General features: G+C 47.6%; 1 protein-coding gene across 1 annotated transcript; it reads right to left on the minus strand.

Moving 5' to 3' along the window:
• Nucleotides 1-12,110: 12,110 nt before the first annotated feature.
• LOC125516585 lies at nt 12,111-16,114 on the minus strand. The gene is made up of 5 exons (XM_048681971.1): nt 15,910-16,114; nt 14,504-14,969; nt 14,331-14,404; nt 13,966-14,115; nt 12,111-12,509 (listed from the first exon to the last, which is right to left on the minus strand). The coding sequence occupies exons 1-4, from the start codon at nt 16,112-16,114 to the stop codon at nt 14,066-14,068; spliced, it is 795 nt and encodes a 264-aa protein (XP_048537928.1). The 3' UTR covers nt 12,111-12,509; nt 13,966-14,065.
• Between the last annotated feature and the right edge of the window lie 744 nt (nt 16,115-16,858).

Raw genomic sequence — 16,858 nt, forward strand, 5'->3', positions numbered from 1 at the left:
AGGCATCTTCCAGATCTTCCCAGCTGCCAATAGAATTTTCTGGGAGACTGTTTAACTAGTGCCGTGCTGGTCCCTTAAGTTTCAGGGGGAGATATTTGATGGCATGTAGGTCGTCCCCGCGATCCAGGTGTATGTGGAGAAGAAAATCTTCAATCCATACTGTGGGGTCCGTCGTGCCGTCGTATGAGTCAATGTTCACGGGTTTAAACCCTTCTGGGAACTGGTGCTCCATTACCTCATCGGTAAAGCATAGGGGGTGCGTGGCGCCTCTATGTCGGGCGATGTCGCGACGTAGTTCGGATGAAGTCCGTATGCGATTTTCGGCCTGAGTGAGGTTGTGCTTGTCGCACCAGGCCTGACGGCCGTCCTCTCGCACTGGGGCACGTCCCCTTGATCCATAGATTGATCTGGTTTGACCAGCTCTATTGTCCAGGTCCTGTCATAGGTCATATGTATATTTTGGAGCCGTCGTTCCCCTGCTTTTATGACGAGGTGGTGCAGGCTGGTGCTCGACTTGAGTTGTCACTTTGTCCCGGCCACGCGGTGGTCGGTTAGGTCTGTCAGCAGCGTCACGTGTTGGCGGTATGGGCTCCAGGGCCTCATCGTCGAATTGGGGTAGCAACTTGCGTTTCGGGTAGCTCTTTGTTGGGCGTTCGAGGCTGTATTCCTCGGCTGCCAGGACGTTAGTCCATCTGTCATTGAGTAAGTCCTGATCAGCTTGAAGCTGCTGCTACTTCTTTTTCAGCCTTCTTGCGGTGGCGATTAGCCGGCGCTTAAAGCGCTCTTGTTCGAGGGGTTCCTCCGACACGATGAAATCTTCATCACGGAGGCTCACATCTTCTTCGAAGGTCGGTAGGTAATTACTATCCTCCGAGCCCTCGGTCTCGAAAAGATCGTCGGGGTTTACCTGCCCATCCTCCCAATCATCCTGTTCGGATGTTGGCTCTACAGGGCCTTCAGGGTCTTCGGCATTCTCCGGGATATTATTGTCTTCGGTGTCGGTATTGTCGTCTTTGTCGCGATGTGGTTTTGAGCGGTGCCGCTGTCGTCGATGTTTCGGAGGGGCTTCAGCAGGCTTGTCCTCAACCGGATTTTCCTTGTCGTCGTCGCCATCCTCTTTGGGTGTGTCCACCATGTACACGTCGTATGTGGAGGTGGTTGTCCATCGTCCGGTAAACTGAGGGTTTTGGCCTTGTTCGTCTCTGGCATCATCGTCCATACCGTCGATATCTTCGAAGGCGTAATCCAGCATGTCGGTTAGATACTCGATAGTGGCTATGAAGTGGGTAGTGGGTGGGACATAAAATTCCCCGCTCTCAGCCCCTAGTCTGGGCTAGGCATAATTCGGAAGCGATCCTTCCATAATGGCGAGTGATCGCATTAAGTCCAGAGCCTCATTTAAAGGTGAGTGTTGGACAGAGAGGCAAGAGTCCGTGGGGCTGTCTGGAGTTGGAGCCTCCTGGTGGCGCCCGCTTGACACGGACCTCGAGAGTTCGGACGTAGAGTCCGCGGGGTATCCGGTGCTTGAGTGACAACGGGAGTTCGGTTCGCCTTCGGGTTTGCCGATAACGCCGTCCCCTCCGGATCTCCGATAACAAGTTTCGTAATTGCAGGGAATCCGGCGGGCTCTAACCTCCCTGTTGGGATCTATGGTAGGGTGCGTCGACTGCAAATTAAAAAATTTCCTACGCACAAAACAACCAAGAACATGCTACAGGAGATGGATCACAGTTCGTTACCACTAGACGTGCAGTGTCGTGCAACGGAAGAAGAGTTGGGGCAGCGCGTCCGCATGGATCATCTCCTCCTCGTGCGATCTCCCTCGTACAGCCGGTAGCCGGTTCTCACGTACAGGTTCGCCGGAGCGGTGCAAGTGCACCGCCTCTAACGGTATCCGTGCGTGCAGGAGGAACGTCATGCGGCGAACTGCTAGGTCTGATCACACAACCGGCGGCGAGTGGAGGTGTCTATTCGCAACACATGCAAAACCTAGTGACAGCGCCGAAGCGATCAATTGCGTGAGTGTGCGACACCTCCACTTTATATAGGTGTCCGTCGCAGGCTCAACACTTGGGCTTTGCACGGACCCTAAAGCCCATAAGTCTACTCGGCCACAATCAGAATACAGCTTGAATCACATCCGACCAGTGTCCTCAGATCCGACCTAGTAGGTTCCTTCCCTTAAGCGCGCGACCCCTTAGGTTCAAGCTGGCTTGGTCGCAGTTCGGATCAGCTCCGAACTGCACAGTTGGTAACGGCCTCTAGCAAGGCATGCCGAACACCAAACAAACTATGAAGCTGGTTAGGCGAACTTGTACATCATACTTCCATTCCTTTTGCCACATGATATATGTTGTTAGGCTCAAGGCGAGTCTGTCATCCTTGTGCTAGCCCGACCTTTTTCTCGTTCCAGTGATGCCAAGCACAAACCGGATTATCTCATAATCCTTGTCGCATGGCCATGCTTATCCTGGTCGGATCACACGAGGGGCCCAGAGTATATCTCTCCTGATCGGAGGGGCAAATCCCATCTTGCTCGACCACGTCTCGTAGCATGGTTCTGGACAAACCCAAAACCTACCTTTATAACTACCCAATTACGGAGTAGCATTTGGTCGACCCAAAGTAAGTCTGTCACCATCCCGAGTACATGCGTCAGCTCAGGTCTTAGGACATAGAACATATGTTGTACTCGAGACTCACATATGACATATCACTGTATCTCATAGTTGGGTCTGTCCGACTCAGACCTTATGTGGACTTGGATCCGACTATGTCGAATCCGACCAGATCCTTCCAAGTCCATATTATCCGGTTAGCATCCAATGCTCCATGGCTAGTGAGACCAAGCCATCGACCGTGTCATATGCTATTCTAGTTGGCTGCGCGTCCACACAGCCCTTTCGACTAGGGACCTTTTAGGACAGTCATCATACAATGCATAGTCCCACAAACAAGTCACGTACTTGCTGATACACATCATTGATAATGTCCAAGGACTATCTTTATTCATAAACACATAGGAAATATCATCATACATGATTGCCTCTAGGGCATATCTCCAACAGTCTCCCACTTGCACTAGAGTCAATCAAATAGACATCAAATGCCCATAGCTCTAACGTGACCCTCATGCTTGGGTTGTGGAAGCGACTTAGTCAACGGATCCGCAACATTTGCATCCATGTGAATTTTGCATAACTCTACATCACCACTCTTTACGATCTTTCGTATCAGGTGATATTTCCGATCTATGTGTCTGACCTTGTGGTGATTCCTTGGCTCCTTGGCTTGTGGGATGGCACCATAATTATCACAATAAAGGTCCAACGGTTTTACCGAGGCTAGGAAAATACCAAGATCATCCAGAAAGTTCCGGATCCAAACACCTTCCTTTGCAGCTTCACAAGCCGCAATGTATTCGGCTTCTGTAGTAGAATCGGCCACTGTATCTTGCTTGGAACTCATCCAGCTCACTGCTCCTCCGTTCATGACGTACACGAATCCGGACTATGATCGACAATCATCTCTGTCGGTTTGGAAACTAGCATCGGCGTAACCCCTTACGACGAGCTCTTCCTCACCTCCATAAACTAGGAACATCTCTTTAGTCCTTTTCAGGTACTTCAAAATAGTCTTTACCGCTGCCCAATGACTCTCACCTGGGTTGGCCTGTTATCTACTTGTTAGGCTAATTGCAAAAGAAACATCGGGCCGCGTACATATCATGGCATACATGATGGATCTGATTGCCGAGGCATACGGAATCCTACTCATCCTGCTTCGCTCATCAGATGTCGAAGGACTCTGAGTCTCGCTTAGCCTTATACCATGTGAGAGTGGCAAGAACCCTTTCTTTGCCTCACTCATGTTGAACCGCTTCAACACTTCATCTATGTACGTGCTCTGGCTTAAGCCGAGCAGCCTCCTTGATCTATCTCTATAAATCTTAATGCCTAAAATGTACATTGCCTCACCAAGGTCCTTCATTGAAAACTTGCCATTCAATGACTCCTTGACCGAGTTCAGCATCGAAATGTCATTTCCGATCAGCAGTATGTCATCCACATACAAGATCAAAAACACTATCGAGCTCCCACTTAACTTCTTGTATAAACAAGTCCTATTCGCTTTTGGTGAAGCCGAAACCAGTGACAACCTCATCAAAACGAATGTTCCAGCTCCGAGATGCTTGCCTCAACCCATAAATGGATCTCTTGAGCTTGCATAGCTTACTAGTGCTAGTCGGATCGATAAAACCCTCGGCCTGTATCATATACACGTCCTCGGTTAAATTTCCATGAAGGAAAGCCGTCTTGACATCCATCTGCCATATCTCGTAATCGAAATATGCAACTATAGCTAGTACGATCCACACCGACTTTAGCATCGCTACCGGTGAGTAAGTCTCGTCGTAGTCAATTCCTTGAACTTGTCCATAACCCTTAGCGACAAGCCGAGCTTTGTGGATCTGAACTTTTCCATCCACATCGGTTTTCTTCTTAAAGACCCATTTGCAACCAATGGATGTTACTCCAGGCGGCGAATCAACCAAGTCCCAAACTTGATTCTCGTCCATGGACTTTAACTCAGATCTCATGGCCTCCAGCCATGCCTCGGAATCTGGGCTCACCATCGCTTCCGCATACGTGGTTGGCTCGTCACTTTCTAGCAACAATGCATCACGCACTCTACGCAATCTTTCCGACCTCCATGGTTTCGGTGCCGCTTCCACTACGGGTTCCCTGACTGACTCCGGTATGATCTCATCACCAGCCGAGCCATCCCCGAGTGGTCCTTGAATTTCTTCGAGTCAGACTGTCCTCCCACTGGCCTCCCGACTGAGAAACTCTTTCTCGAGGAAAACCTCGTTCCGAGCAACAAACACTTTGTTCTCCTCCCGGTTGTAGAAGCTATATCCCAAGGTTTCCCTCGGATATCCCACGAATATGCATTTGTCCAACTTGGGTGTAAGCTTGTCTGACATAAGTCGCTTGACAAATGCTTCACAACCCCAAATCTTTAGAAAAGACAAACTAGGAGTCTTCCCAGTCCACATCTCATGTGGTGTCTTATCTACGGATTTTGATGGTACCCTGTTAAGTGTGAAAGCTGCAGTTTCTAGAGCGCATCCCCAGAATGACAAGGGTAAATCCGACTTGCTCATCATAGATCGAACCATGTCCAACAAGGTACGATTCCTCCGTTCCGATACACCATTTCTCTGTGGCATACCTGGAGGTGTGAGCTGAGGTACTATACCTCTGCTTTTCAGATGATCGTCAAACTCCTGGCTGATGTACTCACCTCCACGATCAGATCGTAGAAGTTTTATAGTCTTGCCGAGCTGATTCTCAACCTCATTTTGAAACTCTTTGAACTTTTCAAAAGTCTCTGACGTGTGCCTCATCAAATAGATATATCCATATCTACTCAAGTCGTCGGTAAAAGTCATGAAGTACTGATAGCCACCCCTGGCAGTTGTGCTCATTGGTCCACACACATCACTGTGCATCAGTTCCAACAGCTCAGATGCCCTCTCACAACTCTTTGCGAAAGGAGACTTAGTCATCTTGCCGAGCAAGCATGATTCGCATGTATCGAACGACCCAAAGTCGGTCGAAGTTAGGAGTCCATCATCATGGAGCTTCTTCATGTGTTTCAGACTAATGTGTCCAAGCTGGCAATGCCAGAAGTATGTCTGACTTATCTCATTAGGCTTATGCCTCTTGACATTCACGTTATAGACCGGTTCCTATTCTAGATTCAATATAAATAACCCATCAACAATGGGTGCATAGCCGTGGAACATACCATTCAAATAAATTGAACATCCATTCTCCTTTAAATTGAATTCATAACCCTGACTCATCAAGCATGAGGCAGAAATAATGTTCTGACTAAGTGCAGGAATGTAATAGCAATTATTCAATTCCAAAATAAATCCAGAAGAAAGCTGGAGCTGCATCGTGCCGACCTCCGATGCAGCAACTCTTGCTTTGTTGCTGACCCTGGTGTCAATCTCCCCATGCGCCACACGCCTAGTTCTTACCAGACCCTGCATCGAGTTGCAAATGTGAACAACCGATCCAGTATCAAATACCCAAGAGCTGCTAGCTATGTCAGCAAGGTAAATGTCTATAACATATGCAACAAGTGTACCTTTGCCTGAAGCAGCATTCCCGGCCTTCTTGCCATGCTCTGCAAGCCACTTGCTATAGTTCCTCTTCCAGTGACCAGTTTCCTTACAATGATAGCAAATGGTCTTTGAGTCCGGTCCAGACTTCGACGCAGCGGCAGAGGTTACTATCTCCTTGCCCTTTTGAAAGTGCAACTATCCCTAGGTGGTTTTGGTAATTCATAACAACATATAGCTCATTGAGCTAATGCTATTCCAAGATGATCATTTCAGGAAAGCTCAATGATTGGCATGGCATGGATGGTGAAAGTGGAACCCTCAAAATGCTAAGGACAAAGGATTGGCTCTAGCTCATATGCTCAAGACTCTTCATTTTACATTTTAGTGGTCCAAGATCACATTGAGTCCATAGGAAAAGCCAATACTATCAAGGAGGGATGAGGTGTTGCTTAATGAGCCTCTTGCTTCATGTGCTTAATGATATGCTCCAAAATCCTCAGCTACTTTCCCATATCCACATTTGACCTAAACCCAAAGCCAAACTCGGCCCTACCGATTCTTTCAACCCGGCGCCACCGAGTTTCACTTGTCATAGCCATTGCCAAACCCTAAGCAAATCGGTTCTACCGATAGGGATCTCGGTCTCACCGAGATGGGATTGCAATTTCTCTGTTTCCTTTTCGTAAATTTTTGGTCTCATCGAAAGAGCGGATCGGTCCCACCGAGATTGCAATGTGAACTCAGTGTTTCCTTTTCGTAACATTTCGGTCTCACCGAGAAGAGCGAATTGGTCCCACCGAGTTTGCCTGACCAACCCTCTGGTTAGCTTATTACCAAATCGGTCTCACTGAGTTTGTGTAATCGGTCTCACCGAGATTACGTTATGCCCTAACCCTAACCATATCGGTCCTACCGAGTTGCATGTCAGTCCCACCGAAAATCTCTAACGGTCACTAGGTTTACTATTTCGGTCCGACCGAGTTTGTTGATTCGGTCCCACCGAGATTGGTAAATTGTGTGTAACGGTTGGATTTTGTGTGGAGGCTATATATACCCCTCCACCTCCTCTTCACTCGTGGAGAGAGCCATCAGAACACATCTACACTTCCAACTCATATGTTCTGAGAGAGAACCACCTACTCATGTGTTGAGGCCAAGATATTCCATTCCTACCACATGAATCTTGATCTCTAGCCTTCCCCAAGTTGCTTTCCACTCAAATCTTCTTTCCACCAAATCCAAATCCTGTGAGAGAGAGTTGAGTGTTGGGGAGACTATCATTTGAAGCACAAGAGCAAGGAGTTCATCATCAACACACCATTTGTTACTTCTTAGAGAGTGGTGTCTCCTAGATTGGCTAGGTGTCACTTGGGAGCCTCCGACAAGATTGTGGAGTTGAACCAAGGAGTTTGTAAGGGCAAGGAGATCGCCTACTTCGTGACGATCTACCGCTAGTGAGGCAAGTCCTTCGTGGGCGATGGCCATGGTGGGATAGACAAGGTTGCTTCTTCGTGGACCCTTCGTGGGTGGAGCCATCCGTGGACTCGCGCAACTGTTACCCTTCGTGGGTTGAAGTCTCCATCGACGTGGATGTAGGATAGCACCACCTATCCGAACCACGGGAAAAACATCCGTGTCTCCAATTGTGTTTGAATTCTCCAAACCCTTCCCTTTACATTCTTGCAAGTTGCATGCTTTACTTTCCGCTGCCAATATACTCTTTGCATGCTTGCTTGAATTGTGTGATGATTGCTTGACTTGTCCTAAAATAGCTAAAATCTGACAAGAACTAAAATTGGGAAAAGGTTAAGTTTTTATTTGGTCAAGTAGTCTAATAACCCCCCCCCCTCTAGACATACTTTCGATCCTACACCTTTGCCTTAGCCTTTTTCTTGGACCAACTCTTCTTGAACTTAGCCGATTTCTGCACCATCAACACTTGATGTGTGCCTTTCTTAATATCCTGCTCTGCCACTTTGAGCATCCCATGCAATTCAGTGAGCTTCTTATCCATGCCATGCATATGATAGTTCGAGATGAACGTCCCATAGCTGGGCGAAAGAGAACCCAGAACTGCATCAGTAGGCAGCTCATCCAAGAGCGGGAAGCCCAACCAATCCAAAGCTTGCACATATCCGATCATCTTGATCACATGCGGGCTCAGTGGATCACCTTCCTTCAGCTTACAATCCATCAAGGATCGCCAGACATTGAACCTTTCGGTCCTAGCCTGCACCTGAAACATGCTCTTGAGACTCTCGATCATATCGAAAGCCCCAACGTCTTCGAAATGCTGCTGCAAATTAGGCTCCATACAAGCTAGCATGAGGCAGCTGATCTCGTTTGATTCATCAACGAGTTTCTGGTAGGCATTCTTGGTTGTGGTACTATCATTATCGGCACGTTCCTCTGGAAGCGGATCCTCTAGAACATGTTCCTTTTTATCATGCTTGAGAACAATTCTCAAATTTCTATACCAGGTAGTAAAGTTTGTTCCATTTAGTTTATCCTTTTCCAGAATTGATTTCAATGCAAAGTTGGGTTGAGCAGGTGGAGCCATTGATCTACAACAGAAAAATATGCAATCACTAGGCAATGTGTTTATGTAGAGTAATTCTAGCCTTAAACAGAAATACTCCCACTGAAGTCAGCATCCCTCTGCAAACTCTCAGTGATTCAGGATCCGACTAGCGCATGTGACTAGTGAGCTTTAGCATCACTGCTATACAACATGCCTATCCGGTAAGCAACTCCTTACTAATCGTATATCTATACGACTCCTGTCGATCGGGTAGGTATCTCATACCCCGGCTCCCGACCTCTTTTGCCACAAGGCCCAAAACCATTTTGATAGCCTTGTCAAGTTAACCTAATGCAGTGCATGTCCGTGTCCAACACGAACCCTTCAGTTCAAGGACACCTAGCAGCACCCCAATTTACTTGATATTCATGAGGGATCTTTCTATCATTCTAACATGCATAGACACAAAGAAGCATAACAATCACAAGTAAAACATATATTGTGAAATAGTATGGCTCCTTCATGGATGTTCTTCCAGGTCGGCTCCAACCCCGATGACCATCTAGAAACTCCATCTTGTTTGTCACGCCGGGCCGCCAAGCCGCCAACCTGATCTCTATTATCCAAATACTACAACTAGTAATGAATTTTACATAGAGTCATAAGTCGACACGCAGGTCGTTATACAATAAAATTACAGCACTTCGGCTCCTGCCGGCTGACAAACATGACACGCAGGACATGTATAATTTACACACATGCATCACATACACATGAGCCATACTATTCACATCAAACCCTGCAAAATAAAGATATGCATAGAATCGCATTCTACCTGTTTTGAGTGATTGTGTACGAAATACAAGGCGCTACACACACGGCGATCATCGTGAGCCCGATTCGGATTTACGTTTCACTGTTAACCCCGATGGCGGATACCGACCGGTAGGGGTAGGTTGTGTCACGACCTAATCGATTCCGATCATCAGAAAACATAGCCACATCGATCCCCATGTGCAGTTGATCTCATCAACTTTGCACACAGCCGATCTTAACAACGACAACATATCTCATCTATCGCCTCCACATATCTAATATGCATACGATCTGAATCCAAATCCTATAGCAAAGGCTCTGATACCACTGTTGGGATCTACGGTAGGGTGCGTCGACTGCAAATTAAAATTTTCCTATGCGCAGAACAACCAAGAACATGCTACGGGAGATGGATCACAGTTCGTTACCACTAGACGCGTAGTGTCGTGCAGCGGAAGAAGAGTTGGGGCAGCGTGTCTGCATGGATCGTCTCCTCCTCGTGCGATCTCCCTCGTACAGCCGGTAGTTGGTTCCCACATACAGATTCACCGGAGCGGCGCAAGTGCACCGCCTCTAATGGTATCCGCGCGTGCAGGAGGAACGTCGTGCGGCGAACTGCTAGGTCCGATCACACAACCGACGGCGAGTGGAGGTGTCTATTCGCAACACATGCAAACCCTAGTGACAGCACCGAAGCAATCAATCGCATGAGTGTGCGGCACCTCCACTTTATATAGGCGTCCGTTGCAGGCTCAACACTTGGGCCTTGCACGGACCCTAAAGCCCATAAGTCTACTCGGCCACAATCCGAATACAGCTCGGATCACATCCGACCAGTGTCCTCGGATCTGACCTCATAGGTTCCTTCCCTTAAGCGCGCGACCCCTTAGGTTCAAGCCGGCTTGGTCGCAGTTCGGATCACCTCTGAACTGCACAGTTGGTAGAGGCCTCTAGCAAGGCATGCCGAACACCAAACAGACTATGAAGCTGGTTAGGCGAACTTGTACATCATACTTCCATTCCTTTTGCCACACGATATATGTTGTCAGGCTCAAGGTGAGTCTGTCATCCTTGTGCTAGCCCGACCTTTTTCTCGTTCCAGTGATGCCGACCACAAACCGGATTATCTCATAATCCTTGTCCCATGGCCATGCTTATCCTGGTCGAATCACACGAGGGGCCCAGAGTATATCTCTCTTCATCGGAGGGGCAAATCCCATCTTGCTCGACCACATCTCGCGGCATGGTTCTAGACAAACCCGAAACCTACCTTTATATCTACCCAGTTACGGAGTAGCGTTTGGTCGGCCCAAAGCAAGTCTGTCACCATCCTGAGTACATGCGTCAGCTCAGGTCTTAGGACATATAACATATGTTGTACTCGAGACTCACATATGACATATTGTTGCGTCTCATAGTTGGGTCTGTCCGACTCGGACCTTATCTCGATTCGGATACGACTACGTCGAATCCGACCAGATCCTTCCAAGTCCATATTATCCGGTTAGCATCCAATGCTCCATGGCTAGTGAGACCAAGCCATCGACCGTGTCATATGCTAGTCTAGTTGGTTGCGCGTCCACACAGCCCTTTCGACTAGGGACCTTTTAGGACAGTCATCATACAATGCATAGTCCCACAAACAAGTCACGTAGTTGCTGATACACATCATTGATAATGTCCAAGGACTATCTTTATTCATAAACACATAGGAAATATCATCATACATGATTGCCTCTAGGGCATATCTCCAACACTCCCGTCTTCGGACCTGACAGCCTGCTCATGATCTAAGGCCAGAGTGGTGATCGAGGCCGTGAACCCTTCGAAGATCAAATCTCCTCGGATATCGGGCACATAGTTTAGGTTCCCAAAACTGATCTGATGACCAAGGGCGTAGCTGTCAATCTGCTCGAGGTGGCCAATCGAGTTGGCACGCAGCATGAAGCCGCCGAATACGGAAATCTGGCCCGGGGAAAAATCTCCCCCGAAACAACATCATTGTGGATGATTGAACGGGCCATTGAATCCTTTGTCGGCAGCAAAGAGGAACTCTCAATGAAAGCACCAATGACGGTGTCAAAACCGGCAAATCTCGGGTAGGGGGTCCGGAACTGGGCGTTTAAGGATCTTAGGTAACAGGAGGCAGGGGACACGATGTTTACCCAGGTTCGATCCCTCTTAATGGAGGCAATACCCTACTTCCTGGTTGACTGACTTTGATGAGTATAGGGATTACAAGAGTTGATCTACCACGAGATCATAATGGCCAAACTCTAGATGTCTAGCATGTATGATTATGATCACTACACCACAACACGAACGCAAGGGCATGTAAACTGCCGGGAGAACACACTTAATAGGGCATGTAAACTGCCGGGAGTCGATTTCTCCCGGCAGATAGAACTGCCACGAGAACGGCTGCCTGGAATAACTTCTCCCGGCTGATAAATTTTCCCGGCAGTTTATCTGACCTTAACAATATACATGCCGGCAGTTCCATTGCCAGCATACACAAGTGTACCCGGCAGATAATCTGCCATCACGTTTTGTTTCACCAATAGTCTAGACTATTCTTGCCAACATATCCCCAATTTAATAATGTTCAGGCCTTGTACAAAATTTCACTCGTGATTCAATAGCAGACCTCAAACACTTTCATACTAAAATTTCAACATTTCAACATACATACATTTGTTCAGTAGCATCCAACCACATCAATAAACATAATTTACAACTAAGTTACACCAACTGTTTGAGCTTGACTCATAAATACAACCATGTCCAATAAGACAATGGCATTATCACATTTTCTGCTCAGCCGTTTGTTGGATGACATTAGTACATTACCATATTCATGGGATGTCTTTTGAATACCAGACTCAGCACAATCCTGTGAATCTGCATTACTCGAAGAGGGCCACATGTCTCCAGCAGAAGAGTCACCAAACTTGCAATGCTCTGAAGATCAGACTAACCTCCCCTCACATGATTGTGTTGTTACTGTGAAGATCTTCTAGTGATGATGCCAACCTGAACAGATAGGATGGTACAACTGCTATAAGATAATAATTTTGTTAAATGATCTATACTGTAGCACACAAAAATGGACATAATATCACATACTCCCTCCGTCCCATAATATAGGACGTTTTTTTACACTGGTGTAGTGTCAAAAAACGTCTTACATTATGGGACGAAGGGAGTAGAAAATACATACTGGCATAATAATCATTTTGCAAGCAAAGAAGCAAACCATAGTGATGTTTTCAAAGCAAGTAGCATACAACTACATATGGCAGTTGCCATGTATTTCTACTGCATGTTTTCAAACTTCCCATGTGTATCTATACCAATATTATTGCTGCTGAGTACGAATTCACAAACATTGATACCTTCCAGTACAGTTCAAGATATGTATAAACAAATCTATATCGAACACGTCAGAGATATATTAGTCGTGTTTGGTTCTAGAAGAATTTTTTATCCAGGAAATAATGCTAATAGTGCAAACTGCAAAAGCATACAAATATTATTTTGTATTCTAGAGTATGAAAGTTTAAGCAAGGATTATGGCACCTATGTGAACTTACATCGCTCTAGGAAAGTATTTCAACAAACTAAGTGGTGTTACAGAAACAAACTCTCTGTCTCTCCCTCTCACTGACAATTTAAATAAAAGAATTGAATATTTACACTCAATTCAATGGCATTGCAGTCCCACTCCATTGTCTGAATGAGAGCATGGTTCATCTAGCAATCAAAGGCGTGGCAGTTACATTCTGACTGAATATAAACCATAGTGCTGCTTTCAAACAAGTAGCTTTTACTAGCATGTTTTCAGACTTTCAGTGTGTATATGTCTATAACAAGATTACTACAGCTGATTATAAACTCACAAATGTTGTTCCTTCCAGTACATTCAGGCTGTATAGAAAATGGTAAATAATAAAAGGCAGGTCAGCCAATTTTTACACATGAGGTGCTTCCTTTTTGAAACAGCCCCCAGTTAAGAGGAAAAAAGTATATGCATCTAGAACAAAATTATGCAAAGAGAAGCCTCCACACATGTATATGTGGCTCCCAAGTCCCACCATCAATCCATAAAAAGGATTTTCTGAAAGAAAATAGAGCTGGCATAACTAAGGTAAAGGTCACTTGTGTTCCTCCCAAATAAATCACTTGTATTAGCATGGCATGTAGCAGGACTCTTGCGTGGAGAGGTCTCGGGGCTGTTCTCTAGGTTGTATAGGCGGGGCGGGTAGTCTGTGAGTAATCCGTGTGGTGAACCTTGAGCCTAAGGCCATGGATGTAAAAACGTGGATGGGGCTCTCCACCCCTCTCTTCTATTAATATATAATACACATGCTTGTGCGTATTCTTGAAAAAAAATCACTTGTATTAGCCAATGCTCTCCACCCCTCTCCAATCCTGCAGTTTCTAATTGAAGTGTTGAAAATCAGATTATACGTGTGAAGAGAAATGTTACCACTTATGCGAAATTTTGTGAGCAAGCTTCTGTTTCTTTATTCATTTGCTAGATTGTAGTTTCCTTCTTTTTCCCAAGAGTGCGCTTTCCATGTTCTTTCTTAGGACAGAGGATTCCTAAGAGTGCGCCTCATTCTACTTCCTTCTTGCCCTGCAGAGGCAAAACAGAAAATCATACATATAATGTTAGATTATGAATGTTTGCTAAGAAACGATGTGGCCAAAGGTAGGCACAAAAAAGAGAAGTGTCAGCTCTCCAGGCTCACGAACAGACTAAAGTCCAGAGGCCATGGTCGCTGGCTATCTGGGGACTGGGGTAGCAGTAACAAAAAATCGACCCAACAAGTTAGGGGAACTCACTCATACCAAAAAGTCTAACAGCCTCGTCCCATCTGAGCAGCCAACAAAATCGTAAGAAACCAAAAACATCTGGAGGAAGGCTACAGGAAAGAGGAGGATACACGTGTAGTGTGCTCGGTGTAAGCTTCCCAATAGAGCAGAAAAATAGAGGTGCGCACCTTTGGTAAGGAAATGCACACCTGTATCGAGTCCACCGTGACGGATCTGAGCAGCATGGTGTACCAGCACAGTGAGGAGCACCGCTCCTGCCATCGGAGTGGAGGATGCCGTGATGGGGATCCCGGCCTTGCTCGTCAGCGTAGAGGGCGGCGGAGAGTAGGAGCGCCGCAGCCTGGTGGTGGCACGACGACCCTGAGACGGCAGAGGAGGCAAAAAGCACGGCTCCCTCTAGTGCTTGTCGTCGCCACGCTCGCAGCACGATGAAGGAGGCTCCCTTCCCTCCGTGGGGTCTGGAGCGGGAGAGGGAGGCGGCGTCGACCTCGCCGCATCGGGCGCCATCGACAGCGATGGGGTCACCTAGGTCGGCGGACGGAGGCAGCAGAGGAGAAGGGGGGCGGCGGAGGAGCAGGAGGCTATGTGGATTGTGGACTAGGGTTCGATTTGGGGAAGATCTGGTTGGGCCGACGATTATAATTGCTTTTTTAGCTGTCCACGCGCACTACCGGAGCATTTAGGCCCAATTATTTCGGGCTCGCGCCAAACAGACGCTCCCGGCAGATAGTGGGCCGTGTGCTTAGTTCTCGCGGCAGATAAAGTGTCCTCACGGTCGGAAATCCTTGCCGGCAGTTCGCGCGCCCTCGTACCTACAGTTCTCCCGGCAGTTTCTTTGCCACTAAGTACTTCTACCGGCAGTAGTAAAATCCCCGGCAGATAATTTGCCTTTGTTATTGTATTTCTCCCAGCAGTTAACTGCCCCAATTAAGTGTTGTGGTGTAGTGGATTGCCCCTATGGACTAAAACCCTCCGATTTATATAGGCACCGGAGGGGACTAGGGTTGTACAGAGTCGGTTTACAGAGAAAGGAATCTTCATATCCGAACGCCAAGCTTGCCTTCCACGCCAAGGAGAGTCCCATCCGGACACGAGGGGAAGCCTTCTATCTTGTATCTTCACGACCCACCAGTCCGGCCCACGTTACATAGCCCGGACGCCCGGGGACCCCCTAATCCAGGGCTCCCTCAGTCGACGCTTCGGATAACTCTTAGTTGGGCGTTGAAGGCCGTACTCTTCGGCAGCCAGGACTTGGGTCCATCTGTCATTGAGTGTATCCTGCTCGGCTTGGAGCTGTTGTTGCTTCTTTTTTAGGCTTCTCGCAGTGGCGATTAGCTAGCGCTTAAAGCGCTCCTGCTCGAGTGGTTCCTCTGGTATGATGAAGTCTTTGTCGTCGAGGCTCACATCATCCTCGGAGATTGGTAGATAGTTACTATCCTCCGAGTCCTCGTTCCCGACTGGATCGTCAGGGTTAACTTGCCCATCCTCCCAATCATCCTGTTCGGATGTTGGCTCGACAGGGCTTCGAGGTCTTCGGCGTTCCCTGGGGTGTTGCTATCTTTTTCGCGACGTGATTTTGAGCGGCGTTGCTGACATCGACGCTTTGGAGGTGCTTCAGCAGGCTTGTCCTCAACCCGATCCTTCCTGTCGTCGTCGTCATCCTCTTTGGGTGTGTCCACCATATACATGCCATGTGTGGAGGTGGCCGTCCAACGTCCGGTAAACGGCAGGTCTTGGCCTTGTTCGTCTCCGGCATTGTTGTCCATGTCGTCGATGTTTTCGGAGGCGTAATCCAACATGTCGGTTAAGTCTTCGACAGTGGCTATGAAATGGGTGGTGGGTGGGACATAAAATTCCCCGCTCTCAGCCCCTAGTCTGGGCTAGGCGTAGTTCAGAAATGATTCCTCTATAATAGTGAGGGATCGCATTAAGTCCAGGGCCTCGTTTAAGAGTGAGGTTTGGATGTGGAAGCAAGAATCTGTGGGGCTGGCCAGGGTGAAAGCCTCCTGGCCCTGCCTACTTGGCGCGGATGAAACACCCTCGATGCGGCTATATCTCCTACGTGTCGAAGCACGACTTAGAGGCATAACCGCATTGAAAGCAATGTCGCAAGTGAGGTAATCTTCACACGACACATGTAATACATAAGGGGAAAAGATACATAGTTGGCTTACAATCGCCACTTCACACAATTATATGAATAAAGCATTACATCAACCAGATACAATCAAGGTCCGACTACGGAACCCAAAATAAAAGAAGACTACCCCAAATGCTACACAGATCCCCGATCGACCCCAACTGGGCTCCACTACTGATCAACTAGAACGAAACAACACAAAGGGCAAGATCTTCATCAAGATCCTCCTTGAGCTTGGTTGCGTCATGGGTGTTCCAATGATCCTCTCTGCATCAGGTGCGGGCTCTCAGGGCATGTCTCCTCTCAATGCTCGATGCCGCGCAGCCCAATTTCTGTGGAGGAGCTTCGAAGGGCGGTGATTGCGAAGGCAGTCAGGGCCAGGCAAGCGCCTCAGGGTGAGAGG

Source organism: Triticum urartu, chromosome 6 (assembly GCF_003073215.2).
Source record: "Triticum urartu cultivar G1812 chromosome 6, Tu2.1, whole genome shotgun sequence".
NCBI classification, from domain to species: Eukaryota; Viridiplantae; Streptophyta; class Magnoliopsida; order Poales; family Poaceae; genus Triticum; species Triticum urartu.